Here is an 18,520-nt window from a genome sequence, read left to right on the forward strand (position 1 = left end):
GTTGGTCAATTAAACGATAACAGAAAGCTCTCTTTAACGTGAAACCTACGAAACGCAAGACTGATCGAAATGGAAAAACGACACAAAGCAAAATCTATTTTTATCGCTATTTCAAGAGAACACTGATCAGTTTTCATTACTTCAATTTTCAAAAACAGAAACGAGTGTGGTTGCATGCATGAATCTATTACACGTTTGACTGAACGCCTGCGTAATGCACTGTGTGCAGGGCTGTAAAAGGCTGACTGAAAACGACATATAAGCAGAGTATTGAGGCAATTCTACAAAGGCGTTTGTGTTTCTGCCGCAATACTTGTTTGCATCGCAAGCACGAGAACTGTCTTTTCACATTATCTTGTCCTTTGGTGTCTGCTCTCAACTATGGACCTGGCATTTAGTCGCCAAACAACTGCAAGATAATCATGTAATTGAGACACAATTGCAACTTTAAACCACCGTCTTTGCTCACTTAAATGAAAAAAATTTTAACAGCGATGAGGGCATGGGGAAGCAAAGTTGATTGCTACAGTTAAGATGTTCGTTCAGAAAAAGCATGTTTGAATCCCTGTGTAACGGTCCAAGAGTGACCGCAGTCCAACAGTTACCAGGATTGCCAAATATAATTAATTATTTTTTTTAGAAAATAATTGAAATTTCTACTCCTCAAAAAGTTATATTGACAATTTTAGACATTAATTAATCTTAAATGAAAAGGTATGCATTAGTTTGAGAGCAACTACTCAATTAAACTGAGTTGTAAAATTTTTGTTTTTGCATCGCTTTCAGAAGCGCCGGGCAGCTGTGGCTATTTGTGGTCTGACGTCATTTCTAGTGTGCCACGCTGCAGCAGCACGGTAACTTTTGGACCGCAGTAACTCCTGGACCGTTACACCTGTAAGTTTGATGTGACACTATTCAGCAAAACTGCGATATTGAATAAAAACGCTTTTTTGTTGTAAAATTATTAAATACTTAATCGAACGATATGAGATGGAATACAAAACGTTCCTCTGTAATTAAACGTTACTACGTCCTACAGTATACCAATAGCAACAATATTCAAACCCAGTCATGGTTGGGAATGCATATTACAAGCCGTAGTGTCCCCGCTAACTTTCGGCAATTTTTCTAGCTAGAAAAAGCCGTCTTGTTTACATTAATTTAACGTCCACGACGGATATTTTTTCTACCGGGTCAGTGCAATTGTGAATTACTGATCTAGAACATGCTGTGACAGCTAGCCACAACTCACTTAAACCATCTTTGTACCAATCGATTGGTTTGTATGCCAGCAAGCAAAAGCTATTTTCACATCGTTTGACGATGTTTCAACGTCTTTTGACTTCGTTCACCACAACAAACATATGTTACAATTTTACATCGCATCAACGTTGTCAGAAGTTGAAACGATGTGAAAAAGGTAAGTTTTGTTTACTGGGTTTTCTGTTTGCATTTCTTCAAAGTCTTGCAACGTTGAAACGATGTACATTTGGAACAAGTCCTAACCAGAGGTTGTCGCTTGAATAGACATCCCATTCATAATAGCGAAAGCTACCAACCTAACCCATGACTGAAATGGTGAATACGAGAGCAGGAAATGTGTTTCTTCAGGTTCTATTAATGTAGACGTGCAGAATGAACCTTGGAATCAATTGATGAAAACATAATATATTCTCAATGGTTTAATGTTGCTACTGTAGATGTCACATTTCCGCGTTGCAGCAGAGCTGGTCCAGACAGCAAAATCCGTCATTTTTACATCGATTTAACGTCAACAAGTGTAACAATGACAGAGTTTAATGTATGGGTAGTTCAAAATTTCGCGGTAGGTGCACAAAGTGCAGAGATAGAACTTTTACAAGCTGTACCGGTGTCATCATATGGTGAGCTAAATCTCAAACTTTACAAAAAAGTAAATGTGACAAGTCAGATAAATTATAGAAACTTCATTTTCATAAGCTTTAACGTTTTACAAAGCTTTGCAGAAAAACCAGTAAGTTATCAATTAATTGCTTGCCTTATCTGGTCCGCTGTGGCTAAGGTTATGTGACTGTGAATCACACATACTTTTTAACAAATTAAACCACAGTTGCATAACCTAAAAACAGTTGAAGAAATGTTCTTGTACGCAGACGCAGGTGAATGTAGATAGGAAAATGAACTTGCGTCGGCGCTGGTAAAAGACTGCAAAAGTGATCAATGAAAGATGGAGATAAATAAAACATGTGCAAAATGCCGGAATTCAATGCAAAAGGTTTGAAAGCAAATCAACAGTGTAAGGAGTGCAATTTATAGAACAAAAACTATCGTTAACCCAGTGGCTCCTTGTAAAACGCAATTTTGTAATTGTCCTGTTGGTAATACACAGTGGGACCACTGAACAAGCAATTCAGCAACAATTCACGACTGCCATCGACAAACCTTAATTCTTGGTACAGCTTACCCTGGCTCAGTCGTGCCTACGTTAACACAAGTTTCCGTTTCCTCGGTTTAGTGGTCTGTTGCAAGCTAAGCTAAAACGACTGCAACTTAATGCACTTACAAAAAGCATTACGAGCGCTCTACTGATCTATATTTACTTGTATTTACGCTCTACTGAGCGAACTTTACTAGTATTCCATGATAGGTCAAGTCTAGCGGTTGCGGTATTTGAGGAAATCTTTAGTAGGCCTACATGCTTTTATTGAGAATATGCGTAATGCTGAAACTTGCCACAACGACCTTGGAAGAGATAAGCTTGTAGAAAAAGATGAATAAGCTTGATGAAATATTTATACAGTAATTGACATCAAAAGATTATACTGTAGCAATAACAAACTAATAACAAATTAATAACAAGAACAAGTTTTACACTGTTAACCTCATAGATTGTATATAAACTTAAAGCAGGGTAAACTACAGTGTTAAAATATGTCAACATATAGCCTACTTACTTGTCAATAACGTGAACTATATCAGCATGGGAAGCTAAAAGCCTTATCTACGCCAAAACCTCTACATCTTTCTAACGATGTCAATGCCTAATTTGTTGAAGGATTAACCATTGAGTTAACAAAATTCATTAAAATATTAGGGTAATTTAACGTACAAAGGGTTTGTTTGAAAGACTACTTACCAATACTGACAAGTTTGATTCTCTGACTTTCGATAAACTTGAGAGCAACTGACACATTTTCGAGCTTCATTTGTCTAAAGTTTGGTCGTTTATTATGTTTAGCCATTCTTTGCTGAGAAAGCACTTCTAACAGGCTAATAAGACGCAACCCATCAGATAAATCCGTCTCCAACGTAGCTATGCGTTTGTTGACGCTTTTCAAATGCTCGTTACACCATCTTGTAAAGGTATTCTTTTGAATCTTTTTCCAAGGCGCATCTTGGGCTAACTCTCGCTCTGTTGCAGGCATGTCGTCTTCCAAATAAACTTCTGCTGCTGAAACGTACACATCTGTACTGATTTTCATTTCGCTTTCCTGAGCATTATATAGCGGTAGACGGTTGTATTTTGATTGGTCAATACAAGCAAATGGAAATGAGGTGCGGGTATAAGAGCGACTTAAAAGAAACTAAAGAATATCTCACTCTTTTGCTCCAACAGTGCTCTCTTGTAAACAAGCTATTTGCAAACGTGGGTGAACAAATACGAATCACACAAAAATCAAGCAAAATTTTGCTTGAATAAGCTATGTTAAAAGGTGATTTTTGAGCCAGGAGTTATCAACATTTTCATTTTCGTTTACACTTTGCCCAAAACTTAAAGATAAATTTAACTCCCGCCAGCTATTTTGGACCGTAGACCAGGGTTGCCAGATACTCAAGCTATAGTAAGGCCAAATCCATTATAAAATAAGGCCAAAAAAAGGCCAAATTTTTATTTACTTCTAAGGCTAAATAAACGCTAACAACTTAATTGAAATAATTTTTTGAAAATGCCATTTTACGATCAAATATGACAGATAATAATTTAGCACTGTCAGAGCATAATGACCGGTTCGTTTGCATAATTTGATTAATGAAAAATTACTGTAGTAACAGATAAACTAGAAACCATTATTACTTCAATTCATGAACAGTGCTATTCGGAACATCTAGCTAAACAATAAGCATGAATTTGTCTTATTGAGTATATGTACCAGGGATGTCTACAACTACAGGATTGGAAACTATCTTCATAAACTGCTATCCTATACACGACTACAGAAGAATTATTAAAATAAAACACTGTTTGTATCAACTAAAGATGGTATAAAATTCAATTTTGCAATAACAATATAAAATATAGCCTTCACTCACATCAAAACTTATTTGATGTATAGAAGTTTAAAACCACAAATCTAAAAAATCAAAAATAAACCAATGCAAAGATTCCCTGTCGTTCTGTAGCATTTTGCGTATTGCAAACCGGATCAGAAGTAAACGTAGAGTGTTCAACAATCAGTGAAATGTGTTGTCGTCTGGCTTTTATAATAAACTTATTCACAGACCAACCCAGTACGAAATCAATACGTTTAAGATGTCATAAGAACTAAAACTAATACTCGGTTTTGAAATTATTTAGCAGCAAACAAAATACGACAAGATTGCACAAATGGAATGCAAACACATCACATTAACAAACAAGGCAAGTGTATACTTTATGGTTTACGGCAGGTGCAACTTAATAGAACCGCCCTGTCCACCGCTAACACATTCTCTACTCTCTACCTATGTCTCTACTCACTAATTAAAATTAAAATAAATATAGGTCAGCCTCTAAGTGATACTTTTATATTACAATTGAAATTGAATTTCCTTAAAATAATACTTTCTAAACCGGTCAAAACTTGCAGCCATAAAAAGGGCCAAATAAGGCCAGATTTTCTGGCCTTATTTGCATCAATTTTTTTAGGCCAACTGCAATTTAAAAAGGCCAGTTTTCTGGAATTTGGCCTAAAAAAAGGCCATCTGGCAACCCTGCCGTAGACCAGAATTGCGCATTTATTATCAAGTTTATTGACCTTGATTAATGAAAAAGCAATCAACGCTTCCCAGTTTAAGTACAAAAAAATCGATGCAAGTTTACAATTAATAGCTCAACCCTACAATGTTTATTAATTTTCTGATTGATTGTGGAATTTTTATCCTTGAATTTGAACTGAGAAAATCTCTTTGGAAGCTCAATCCATGTATTTTCGCATGTATGAGAAGTTTTGAAATTAGAACCACTGACGCAGGCCCGGTCACCGAGACTCAGAGCAAAGTTTCCGCTGGTTGACGAAGTGTCATCTGTAAATTGTTTCACTTACCAGGTGCTGCTGAATAGTGAGCTGTCCTTGAAATGCGTTGCTCAAGCGCACACGAGAGTCAAACCAGCGCCGCATGATTGTGACGTATCTTTCTTCTAAAAGTCTGGCGCCGGTATAACTGAACTATAGGGTCGGACAATTGTGTACATACTATACAACGTCGAAAAGATGTAGAGCTTGCAACAGGACGGATCCAACGAGTAGTCTTAGAGCGGGCGATTTCGACAAAACACAATGATGTGTAGGTTATGTGTCTACATTAATCCGTCCTTGCGAAGTCTTATCAATAGCTTAGCAACCCTTCTTTAACAATAACAATCTCTGTTCTGAAAAAGTCGACTTTTCAATTTCTTATATTAATAAGAAAAAAACGCTTTCAGGCTAATACTGTTCTAATGTTTTTAATGTAAGACAAGTAGGTAGCCTATTAGTACAATTGTCAACTTATTACATTATAAAAGTGAATTGTTTAATGGCTTTTGACTCAAATCCCAACTCCATACACCAAATCAGACTAGATAGAGAAGGGTGAGCTAATTTCAAAAAAAATTAAATATGTTTTAAAGTTTTAAAACGTTGGTTTCTTATTGAAAACAAAAAACATGTGCAGCAAAGCAGTGAATTATTAGTGTGTACAAAAGCAAAAACTGGATAAATACTTCTTAAATTTATAACAGACCTATTATTTATAATAGGCCATACTCAGAGTAGTAGGCTACGCAGAAAGGCAACGAAAATAAACGCAAAGTAAAAAGGTGCTTTTTTATGATATTTTAATGTTAAAAAACTCCCAAACGCATCCATATAAAACATGGCAACAATTACCACACCCCCAACGCGGTCAGTTCATTTAGATTTATAGTTTCAATTTTTGGGATTCTTTAACTACAAAATGAAAACTTTGGCTTGGTCCATGAGCGGCGGATAGGCTACCCATTGATATAGACTACCTATGAGCGGTGCATAGGCATCTTAGTCTATAAAAGAAACGAAAGCGAGAAAGGCCGAAAAGAAGATAGAGAGACTGGGGTGGCAAAAGACCTTGAAACAGCAGGAGTGAAAGAAGAGATTTGGGGGACTACAATCTGCACCAGCGACCCCACTTGAAGTGGGAAAATGAAGAAGCTAGAAGAAAAAGAAGCCTATAAAAGAAAGAATGGTACAATAGCGTCCTTTTTGCATAAGCCAGTTCAGCACCATCCCCTTCCTCAGAAGTGTGTGGTGACACTACAATTAAATCAGCAATAACAATCTTGACAAATAATTTTCTGTATTAATTGATGCAATTACCGTGACTTTACATACAACCTAACAGGGAAAGAGGCTTGGGGCTCACAACTGCTATGTTACTGCTATGTTACTGCTATGTTACTACTGCTGTTTTACTGCTATGTTACTACTGCTATGTTACTACTACTACTACTACTACTGTTACTACTGCTATGTTACTGCATGAACCAATGTAAGTTTATGTTATGTAAATAAAGCTTTGAATAAGCTGTGTTGGAGTGACAAAACTGGTTTAATGTCTTTCACGACATTGTGATGTCATATCAAGGCGTTTGAAACTTTTCATCCTTGTTTGAGCAGCAGGTGAAATATAGTCCCAGCTAGACGAATTCAACGGTTGCACTTTAAAGATTTTAAATTAACATAAATAAGACCAACTATGCTAAATAGGATTGCATCTCTGGTTATGGCATACTCCAGCTGTACAATTTTACAAAGGTAAAAGTAAAAAGTTATTTTCCGTCAAAGTCTTTAACACCTTTGTGTATGTTAGGACATGATATTCAAAAACAAATTTTCGAACGATCTTTTTGCTAACACGAGATATGAGCTGTGCTTCATTTATCTGCATGTTTTTAGCGTGAATTCACAAAAGGCTATGTCTTACCGCAATGGAATGTAAATAACAGTCTTTTCTCACCACGCAGATCTCAATTGGCCAAAGTAGATTGCCTAAAACGTAATTAAGAAGTACAATAACGTAGGTGGCTGTTTTCCTGTGGCTATAGTTTGTAGCAATCGTGTCACCATATATGGCATCTCTAGCATTGATCATGAAACACGACGCTTGAAGCGTTCACACCGCAAATGACGTTTTAAAAGAACATTATATTCAAAATAGTAAATTTTAGACGTATTACGTCATAAATGTTATCGGGTCTTAAAATATTAGACAGCCTTAGACTATAAATGAATCACTGAGCATTGAACCAAAACTTACCTGACTTCCCATATAGCAAAATCTGTCACTTTTACTTTGATTCAATGTGTTGAATTCAAATTGTTGAATCAATATAAATTGACGGATTTTTCTGTCTGCGTTACAAAACTGACTTTTATTGAAAGCGACTGTCTTGATCACCTGTTCACTTCTAGAGGTTGTAGATTCGAAAATCCGGCCCTGGTCGTCACAAATAGTTGGAAAGATTACTTGTCTAGCATTTAATGGAATTCTTTTGAAAGGGAGCGATCTTCCTGGCGTCAGCACTACCTGACTACTCACTATAGAACAGCGAGCATTGTGTTTCGCTAACCATACCGGTGTAGCCTCCACACTAGCCATCAAGACTTTTCCAAAAACATGGACGTTTTTTCGTAAACAGTTGTTCGTAAAACAATTGTTCGTAAAATCAATTCTTCGTAAACACAATTTTCGTAAAGCAGTTCTTCGTGCATGCAATTGACCGTAATACTAATTGTTCGTAAACAATTGTTCGTAAAATAGTTAGGCTACAGTTTTTTTAAAAACTGTTACAACAATTGTGCAAGACGTGCTGTAGAGTGTAGATGAGCAGACAGAGTGTAGAGCCCCTGATTCAGCATGGCATTACAGTTTGTGCGCAGCGAAAAAGGAAAGCCAAAACTTTTGTGTGGTGGCAAGCTTTATTACAAAGATTATAGTGCACTTAACGCACAAGGGCAAGAAACTACTTACTGGAAATGTGAGCATTTTCGAAAGAAATATCCTGCACGAGTAACAACTGCTAGAGCAGCCAGTGGCGGCTCGTCCATAGAAACTGCAAAACTGCAGCACCCCCTGCACATTTCAGTATTTTATTTTTTTTATTAATTTCACGTTTTTTCTCGTGTTCTCTATAGATCCTACCGACTAGAAGTTTCATAATTTCTGGGTTTTAAAAAATATGATGATTTTTTAAGTTTTGTATTTGGCAGCTCTGAACTGCAAGCCCTGCAGTTGCGATCTTATAAAAGAAGAACAAAGAGAAATTGTGACGTCATATTTTGGCTCAGGTTGCTTCAAATCCCACAATTTCGAACTGCAAATTTTGCAGTTGCTGGTCACGTGGTCAGGCTAGCTACTGTTGCAAATACTGTTGTTTTCAAACACGATATTAGGTGGCTGCGACTGATGCTGTTACATGGTTAGACTAATGTGCTTTGCTTTCTTCACAAAAAGATAAAGCTTAGACTAGGTTTTCATTAGTGTTGTTAAATTAAATTTAAGAAAAGCTCTACCAATAAATTTTTGTGGTTACCAAACCTGGTTGATTTTTTATAAATTAGCCTAAATGTAACCTAGGTTCATTGTTAACTTACGATAATAAGTTAAGGCCAAAGGTCACATGCTAAAACAGCCTATTTAAACTTGATGAACATCAGGAAATTAATTGCTCAAATAGCCTCAGAATTCATGAAATACCACTAAAATAAGGTAAAATTTATGGGGGTCATGTCCCTAGACCCCTTGGCATCGCGCCTTTGGCGCTCGCTCTTTCACGTATAGGCTACCTCCGGTTGCAGCACCCCCTGCTATAAATACCACGAGCCGCCACTGAGAGCAGCCATTGTACAATCCAGAGGTGGACACTTGGGTTGAGCGCCCAAATCGTCGTCAAGGGCGCCGTCCTCCAATATTTGCAATTCAAATGTGGAACTGAGTCGTCTTAACTTGGCGTCAAGACTTTCAAGATGATGAAATTTATGCTTACTTGCGTGGAATTGCACACAATACTTCATACTAAACTTAGCTGGTGGACCATTTGTACGAAGTTACTTGAAGTAGTATTGGTAGTGCAAGCTAAGAATTGCTACACACAGACAATTGTTGTATTCGAAAAAATAACAAAAAATGCGCTTTTCATTGTGCTTATTTTTTTTGTCGTTGTAGCCTAACTTGGTTATTCTGGAAAACTTGCATTATGCACCTTCATCGGAAATTTCCAGACAAACTTTGCTGTTGCGAAAAATTGTTCACGAACAATTGACCTAACACCTGTTTACGAACGATTTACCCATACGAACAATTGATGTATAGTGTATACGAAGAATTGCTTTACGAAGAATTGTTTTACGAACATTTAGTTTTACGAACAACTGTTTACGAACAATTGTTTTACGAACAACTGTTTACGAACAATTTACCTATAACCGACATGAAGTTTAGAGGGCACTTTTAGACCTGCCCAGGATGATTTTAAGGGCCCGTAACCACTCCAAGTGCTCGGAAACGTGAAGAAGCTACCTCGAATTCGTTGGATACGGTGTGTTTTTCTTAGAAGTGTCCTAATTTGGGGCTCAAGAGTTTTATTGGTACCTGCCTGAATTATCTTCTCAACAGCTCTGGTTCGTCTTCTTACACAACTCTCTTTAACTTGATTTATGGCCACCAGTCATCAAAGTTTCAAGTTTTATCTGGACCAAACCAAAATTCATCCCAGTTGTGATCGGAACTTCTTGTTTTTAACGTGGTTAGATTCCATAGTCATCTGTGAACAGAGATAGGCAAGATTACCAGTTTTGGTTGTCGTCGTCGTTGTGTGAGCTTCTGGGGCCGAGGGTCTACCCTTTTATCATCCTAGATTTACGATGTCTCCGGACTACACTGGAAGATTACTAGAGAGCAGCCAGTCTTTGGTTTCATCATCCATGACGCGCAGACCGACCATCCACTCCGTTAGGTGGCTTGAAGATGGTACCAGTCTTGAAGATCAAGATCACTAAGAATAAAATGATGATCTTGAAGATCAAGGTCATGATCTTGAAGATCAATGTTGGCAAATAGCGATTTCCTTCGATTAGTCTTCAGTTCTATTGCTGCCCAACCTGATGTAACAACTTCATTTTAGCAAGTCAATATCTGCAATCACCCGGAAAATCATAGACTATTTTGAAACACACAATCTGGTGAAGTTTCTGGAAGAAGAACTGGAAGAAATAGAAATGAGATAAACAAAACAGCTTGCATCCAAGTGGCAACAAGATAATATTTTTTTTTTATATGTAAAATTAAAACTACCTTGATCTGCTTGCACATCAGTACTATTACGTCCCTGCCTGGTGCCGCAGTACCCACACCGGCCTCATCGACGGCCAATCAACGACGTATTGGGCTACTTTGACTGGATGCCTGCACTCGACTCCAACAGAGTGCCTTTTTTGTTTGTTTAATTTGAAATACATCGCATTGTAACGTTTTAATACCACATCTTTAGGCATAATTCATCATAATTTTTTTCCCGAAAAAATTTTCCTTATTTTTTTTCTTTTGCGCAACGCTCAGAGTTCAAGATGGATTCTACTACACGATCTACACCTTGCAAGTTTACATTTTTCCATATAAAATGGAATTGCTACTTGACTCATCATTAGTGCGTCCGCTCCGGGAGTCGTCTACACACCAAAAAAACTCAGAAGGCACACCATACTTACATGGATAATACTTACCAGGGAGGATCGGGACTTACTCTTACCGAAGGGACCCACCACGATAGATGGTAATCTGTGAATGTAAGAAAGGTTTTTGGGTACCTCAAGCTTTTCTTCCTGTTTCAACTTTCCTCTTGCTGAATGTTGGAGCTGACTAGGAGTGCGGCGGGACAAGCTCAAGAATTAGCACGTTTTGAAAAAAAGGATTGATTTTAAATTGATTTGGGTGTGCGTGTGCTTCTTCTTGGTGCTCATTTGGAGAAGACCAGTGGCGTTTCCAAAAGGCCGCTGTAGTCCGACACCTCATTTGGCGGAGATGCAAGAAAGTGGTACCCAGAGAGAGGGTAGCAGCTGTGCTGACCCCATAGTCTTCTTTGGATGGTCCATTGCAATCACATCATCCCAGGGCGAGTGGGACGAAAGACAGGAACGGTAAAAGAATCCCCGCTGCAATTACTCTTCCTGCATCAGGCCGTTTCAGATGAGTGAAAGGGACGGGCTAAAGATGGATTGTTGCACCCTTGACTGTCTGTACTTTTTTAAAGATGTTGTACGACCGTACCAAGCTAGTGAGACCCACCGTTGCAATCAGTCATCCCTATTATCAAGAATGGCGGAGAGGGCGATTGAGTAAAGAGTCTCGACTTGTGCTTTTTTCTTTTGGCTGTTGGAGGAGGTTTAGGTGGGGGGGAAATGTCAGATGACAAAGGAATGTTATGTTTTTGTGTTATGTCTTTTGTTTTTGTCGTGATCACCCATAAGGTTTGGAAATAGGGATATCTAAAGAAGGGGGTACGAAGGCTCACAACAATTACCTTATTCTCACGACACTAAAAGGGCTGTAGTTGGTACCACGTTAAACATTCAGGTCTTTTTTAAATTGCAGAAAGTTTTGTCGTGCAGCTGGTACAGTCAGCTACAGGAGACAGTTAGCAAATGTTAAGTAAAGAATACCGTATATAAAGAGTACTTGTTTGAAAAGACGGTTGAAAGGTTTCCAGTAGGCCTAAGCTGTTTTTCTTAACAAATCCTTTGCAGTAGTCTAGGTGTAAAGCAAGTAGGCTATAGCCTACGGGTAGTTGAATTAACATGCATTTATGAGCATTCAGTGAATATCCATACCTGATGGTGATAACTAAGGCCATTTTTTATGACCTAAAAAATAGAAAAACATTACTTTATTTTTTGAAGTATATGACAATATATGACTTTATTGCTAGAATCTATTCTAGAGCATCAAATTTATGTTAATCTTCATAATTAATAACTCGTAGGCTATGTAAGTTCTTACATGTATTTTGAACAAAAACACACTCGAACAACTAACAAAACGCTTCTGTTTCACTTAAAAATCACTACAAAATTTAAATGTCTAATGCATGTAGCCTACCTACCAAACCAGCTACCAGAGATGTACGTATACGCCGCAAATTACGTAGACGTAGACGTATAGACGTATACGTAGACTTTTTGTTTACGCTAACGCTTGCGGCCACATTTTTTTGGATAGTTTGCGCTTGAGGCTACGCCGTAAAATTTTCGCGGTTTTTTAGCGCATAGCGTCAACGCATACTTTTTAATGTCTTTTTTCGCCACAACGCGCCAATATCTTCCAGCGTTACAGTTGAAAGAATGTTTTCAATGGGCAAAGACATATTGGAACTAAAACACAGCAAAATGTTAGATGAACACTTGCAGATGCTTGTGTTTCTTTGTGGAAATTCAAAATAAAACTTGTTTGTTTCGAGTGGTTTATATCGTGTGAATGTTTGGCACCTAGCAAACAAAATTAGTTTACGCTAGTGTATGCGCTAACGCTGACGCCGCCAACTTTTTTTACAAGTTACGTTGACGCATACGGCGTATGGTTTTTCGAACGTTTGCGTTTACGCTGACGGCGTCAATATTTTTTGTATGCGCGTACATCACTGCCAGCTACTATGTAGGCTAGTAAGAGTCAAAGCTCTGAGCTAAAAAAGTACTCTTGGCTCTTAAGATCTCAGCACTGGCTAACCTACGGCAAGTGTTTATAATATTCAGAGACTAGACTGTGTGTTGCAAAATAATGTGTCAAGATGATGTCACAATGTAAATTGATATTAAACAGCAAAGCGCTATTACTAGGCTACAGAAAATAATGAAAATGTTGCTCCCAATTCAATTCAATTTATTTTTCTTTGTCGGAAAACAACAGCAATGATAAAGTTACCACCAGTTTACGGGAATAAAACCAACAAAAGGAAACGGCGGCAAAACCAAAGAAGTTTAAAACGTGCATGCGATGTAAATTTAAAGGATACGTCGATAAAAGTAAATTTAAGCACGGCCACCAAACCTAACAGTTTAAAATAGATGGATTAGTTGAAAGAATCAGTTGGATCCATATACCTAAAGCTTCGTGAAACTCAGCGTGAGAACTCTCACTGTTTCCCTCATCCACAAATTCAATGTCTACAGAAGCTTTTTGAACTGTGTTTCAGGGGCCGATCTACCGGGTGGGATTGATTGGTACAGGCCCACCCAGATTGACAGTGGGCCCACCCAAAATCAGATTCATGAAAAAACAACATATTAATGTTTAACACTACAGTAGAACAACCAAGTGGCACTGAATTGTCTGTGGCAGCATTATTTCACCTTCACAGCATGATACCACTTTAACAGCCAATGAACAAGGAAATGTATCCCAACCCGCAGACTATGGAGCTGGAGCGCTCATGTGACACCAGGTGGAGTTCAAAATCAGGGTCAGTACAAAAGATATTGCAGTTGCTTGATGTATTACTGGAGGCTCTGGCTGGCTTTTCCGAAACCAGTGGACAACTGAAAATAGAAGCAGAGCAGCTCCTGCAGCAGATGCAAACGAAAAAGTTCGTTTTCATGCTTGTGACTTTTTGCAAACCGTTTGAAAACAGTGATTTTGCCACCAAGGGCCTGCAGAGCTCAACACTTTGTGTGACAGACTGTCAGTGATGTACGCGCATACAAAAAACATTGACGCCGTCAGCGCAAACGCAAACGTTCGAAAAACTATACGCCGCATGCGTCAACGCAACTTGTAAAAAAAGTTGGCGGCGTCAGCGTTAGCGCATACTCTAGCGCAAACTCATTTTGTTTGCTAGGTGCCAAACATTCACACGGTATAAACCACTCGAACCAACACACTTTTCAAGCCACTTCGCGATTTCTCGTTACAAGAAATTATTTTTTTGGCCGGAAGGCACATCTGGCATTGAAAATATAAGTTTTTGCCTTTCGAAGAAGAGCTTAAAATACTTTTCCATGTAGGACTATGGATTTGTATTATCATGCTCCATTTCACTTGGAGATTAGTATTACCGTAAGTTATTCCCTGAATACAATAGTGTAGTGTAAGAAACTGTAGCATATGCCTATCAAGAAAATTCTAGTAGCCTATTATAGGCTACTAACTGTCGCTCCTTAAAAATCCATTATAAAAAACACTCTTTTTAAAATAATTCCGTTTGAATAAGACTAATGTTGCTTTTAATGCCATAATTCTCTCAGTAAGCTCTATGCTTTTTTCTGATAAGATTTTTAAAAAGTGGGTTAATGGAAGACAAAACTGCCAGACACAAGCAAGTTTAGATTCTGAACTGCACAACTCTTTGTTATTAGCATTCAGGGATAGTTAGCATTACTAGTGTTATTAGCAGTAGGCTACTCAAAAGCCTCTCACAATTGGCCCCTGGATGCATGTTTTGCTAAACTGCTCATCTGCTCATCAAGTTACAAAACATATATAATTACATACTTACGCAACAGAATGTATAAATTGTCAAGTAAAAATTACCTTAGCTTGATAGCCTACTGTATGTAGGTCTACACATTACTACGCAGTCTACGCTACATAGCCTACAACAAGAATAACCGGCTAAGTAATGTACTACATATAACATACAGAGTACAACATCATGCAAGCAATCACGATCGGAGACCAAATATTTGAGTTTGTTTAGATACATAGGCTGCACTGCTCATTGCCTGAGAAGTTTCTGATTTGCCCCAAAATGCAAGACTTAACTAATATAAATTAAAGTGCTCACAATTACTTACAAACGCCTTCAACACTGCTTGACTAAAAAAAAACTTCACACTACGAAGCCAAGTCATTGTTTACATTTTACATGGAGCGGCATTACCAACCTACCTACTTGCTTGCTTACATTACATTTCTGTTCTGACCCGTAATTTCTCAGTAGGCCTAAGTTGTTTTAACTAATTCTTTTATTTTTTCAGCAAGACTTCAGTCTCCACGTGGGACTCTAGCGTCAAAGGCAGTAGTGCGATATACAAACAAACTCCAGCTGACTGAACAATAGATGACACTGTGACACAACACTAGAACAATGGGCAATTGCAAGACGTTAACATTTCGCAGTTTGACAAAAAAAATTGCAAACAACAACTAAGACATTAAAAAGTATGCGTTGACGCTATGCGCTAAAAAACCGCGAAAACTTTACGGCGCATCCTCAAGCGCAAACTATCCAAAAAAATGTGGCCGCAAGCGTTAGCGCACACAAAAAGTCTACGCCGCATGTATGCGGCGTAGAATTTGCGGCGCATACGTACATCTCTGCAGACTGTATATCACTGATTGAAATACTGAAAGCTGCATATGCAACTTTCCGCGAGGATTCGAAGGGTAACTTTGGTGACATGCTCAAACTGACAGAAGAGCTGATGGTAAAACATGAGATAACTAAGTGGGACGTGGTTGCTTCTATTGAACGCAAGCTGCCTCTGAAGTTTCACAAGTCTGTTGTCACCACAACGCTGGGAAAAACGTCGGCTGTCAAGAGCAATGAGGATTTAAGGGCGCTGTGGAACTGTATTCTTGACATGCAGATAATGGAGTTAAACTGCCGCTTTATGGACGACGCGTATGGATTAATGAGAGCAGCGGCCTCTTTCGCAACTGGATCTGCCACTTTTGGCAAAAAAAAACAAACATTCTAAATGGTTCGTGTGCACTGTAGGCTATGGCATTGAGATCGCAGATGCTGAACATGCTGTATTCATTCAACACATCAGACGGAAAATGGACGGGGAAAACTTTCCTGCATTAATGGAAGTACTGAACAGCTGCCCTGCTGACATTTTCCCGAACATGAACAGTGTTTTAAGGACCATCATAACACTGCCTTCCACGTCCTGCAGCGTTGAGAGACTTTTCTCTGCAACAAACAGGATCCAAACGCGCTTGAGATCATCCATGCTGACTAGACGCCTTAACAACTTGACACTTTTGTCTTTGAAAGACAACTCATTGACAATTCGGATTGTGATGACATAATCAACTTTTTTTAACTCGAAACCCAGGAGATTCTGCCTTGTGTAGAAGCTCCGGTAACACTAAGTTTTTGTATGCTGGCCGCCGTGGCAATATTGGTGAAGGCCCACCAACATATTTCCTAGGCCCACCCATAAATTATGTTCTGAATGCGCCAATGCTGTGTTTACGAAGTTACTAGGGTTCAATCTTTGCATTTTAAAGTAAAAATGAAAAGTCATATTTTATGATCTAAAACAGAAAATATGACTTTTTATGACTTTATAACTTCTTAAATTGACCCCGTAACAGCGTCGTTGTTTCACTGTTATCGGTTTCACAACTTTTTGCAGCAACAAAAAAAATATGACTTTAATGACTTTTACTGGCCCTAGTGATAACGCAATGTAGGTTTTCATAACAAAGTTTATTAAATTACTGTCGGTGTCAATTGTCATTTTAAGATAAACAGAGATTATTTACGATAAACAGAAGCCCTTCTATTGTTAGACGGAGGCTAATAAATCTTTTGCATCCATTTCTTTAGATATCCCTGCTTGGATAGTGGACCTTTTTGTGCTCCATATGTATGTGTTGCTAATATCTGGAGATATCTCTTTTTGGATGATTGTATGTTTGGCGACATTTCTTTATGATCAAACATATTGGATTCTTCTTTTGTCGGCCGGGGTACTGATTGTAGAGGATCATGTTATTTCGAGGTTGTCATTGGTTAAGTCGAAATGTTGCTGTTTCAGGAGCTCCCATATTCCTAATGCAAAAGAACACTCTGTGAGGACGTGGGTCACATTATCATCAGGTTTTTGGCACAATTTGCAGTTTGTGATTCTTGCCCTACTGGATTGTATTGATCTTTCAAAGTCACCCCATTTGTGCCCTCTATGTGCTATCCGAAATGAAGAAGCGGATAGATGAGTGCAAATGATGAACGCAAAATAGCAGTAGGCCTACCACGAGGTGGAAGAAGATCTTTAATTGCTTTTTCTTTGAGAATCACGTTCCAAGAGATGATTTTTCCTTGTTAATCATATTTAGAGATATTTTCATTTTGGGTTTTCAGATTGATGTAAATGTTTTTGTAGGAGGTGTTTTCCCAATCGTGTTTCAAGGTTTTCAACTTGCAGAAGGATTTAAAGCTATCAGTGTAGCCTACATCTCGTTTGGATTTGGAGCATATGTGGAATGCTATAAGAGATTAAGAGAGGATAGATGTACCTCAATTTGTAGCTGAGGTTGAACATGCCCCATTCGTGCCAGATAGCTGCATCTCCCAATAGACGCAGTTGTAGAATTCTGTCGATGCGACTTGCTTGAAATTTTGATTGGATGTCTATCATTATGCCTCCATTTTTGGCAGGAGGAAAAGTTTTGCTTCTCTGTAGTTGTTCGAAAGGTGAGGGATACCAGAGAATGCAAAAAAAAGATTTGGTTGAGATCTTTGATGTGCTGCGTTGTTTGTTGGTATCAGCAGTCAGCACTCTCTTTGTAAGTCTCTATAGCAATCCTCCTTGTCACTTAAGTCGATTTTCTGTCGTGAATACAACATGTAATCTGCCGATTTCATTGTTTTTTCTTGCAGAACCTTAACTATTTAGTTTTAAGTGCGACAAACCAACAAATTACAATACTCCCTTTTAAATAAAACATTACCAAGTTTAAGTGGTTGGAATTAGTTAGATCACAACACGATGGTTCGACTCCCAGGTAATGCGTATGAACAATGATTTCAAAGGCAATTTACTATTTAGCAGCACCTAGTGGATGAAATAATGGTTGGTTGGTTTTGAATTTTTATTCTTGGACTGACAAAGCCTTGATTGGTTATTCCTGGTAGTTTCGCATACTTGTAGAGGCTCTTGACGCAGGCCGGTTACCGAAGTTGGCGGAGTGAAGTTTTCTGATTGTTGAAGTGATGTTGCCGGGGGATTATTCTATCAGTTAGGTGCCGCTGAATGAAGAGCAGTCCTGTAATAGGCTACGTTGCTCAAGCGCACACCCTGAGAGTCGAACTTGCGTTGCTTTTGAGCCTGGCGCGTAACCACTGAGCTAACGGAGCGGACAATAATTTATAAACAACAACACTTGAAGAGAGAACTTGACTCTGCCAAACTCAATAACCGGGCATGCATACCGCCGCATGCGCCAATGGTTCAAAGTCTCCACAAATGTGTGAAACTGCTTCTCATTTTTCAAAGAGGAACCACAATAACAAAAAGGTTCAAATGGTAAAATATTTGATTGAAAA

The 18,520-nt window shown here is 38.4% G+C and overlaps 1 protein-coding gene across 3 annotated transcripts in view; it reads right to left on the reverse strand.

Moving 5' to 3' along the window:
- LOC145766027 (filamin-C-like) overlaps positions 1-3,461 on the reverse strand; it is a 49,005-nt gene extending 45,544 nt beyond the window's left edge. For all 3 annotated transcript variants that reach the window (XM_082577678.1, XM_082577679.1, XM_082577677.1), the window contains exon 1: positions 3,116-3,461. In XM_082577678.1, the coding sequence (XP_082433804.1) occupies positions 3,116-3,461 (346 nt within the window). The remainder of the gene's footprint in view (positions 1-3,115) is intronic.
- Between the last annotated feature and the right edge of the window lie 15,059 nt (positions 3,462-18,520).

Source organism: Aplidium turbinatum, chromosome 3, assembly GCF_918807975.1.
Source record: "Aplidium turbinatum chromosome 3, kaAplTurb1.1, whole genome shotgun sequence".
In the NCBI taxonomy this organism is placed as follows: domain Eukaryota; kingdom Metazoa; phylum Chordata; class Ascidiacea; order Aplousobranchia; family Polyclinidae; genus Aplidium; species Aplidium turbinatum.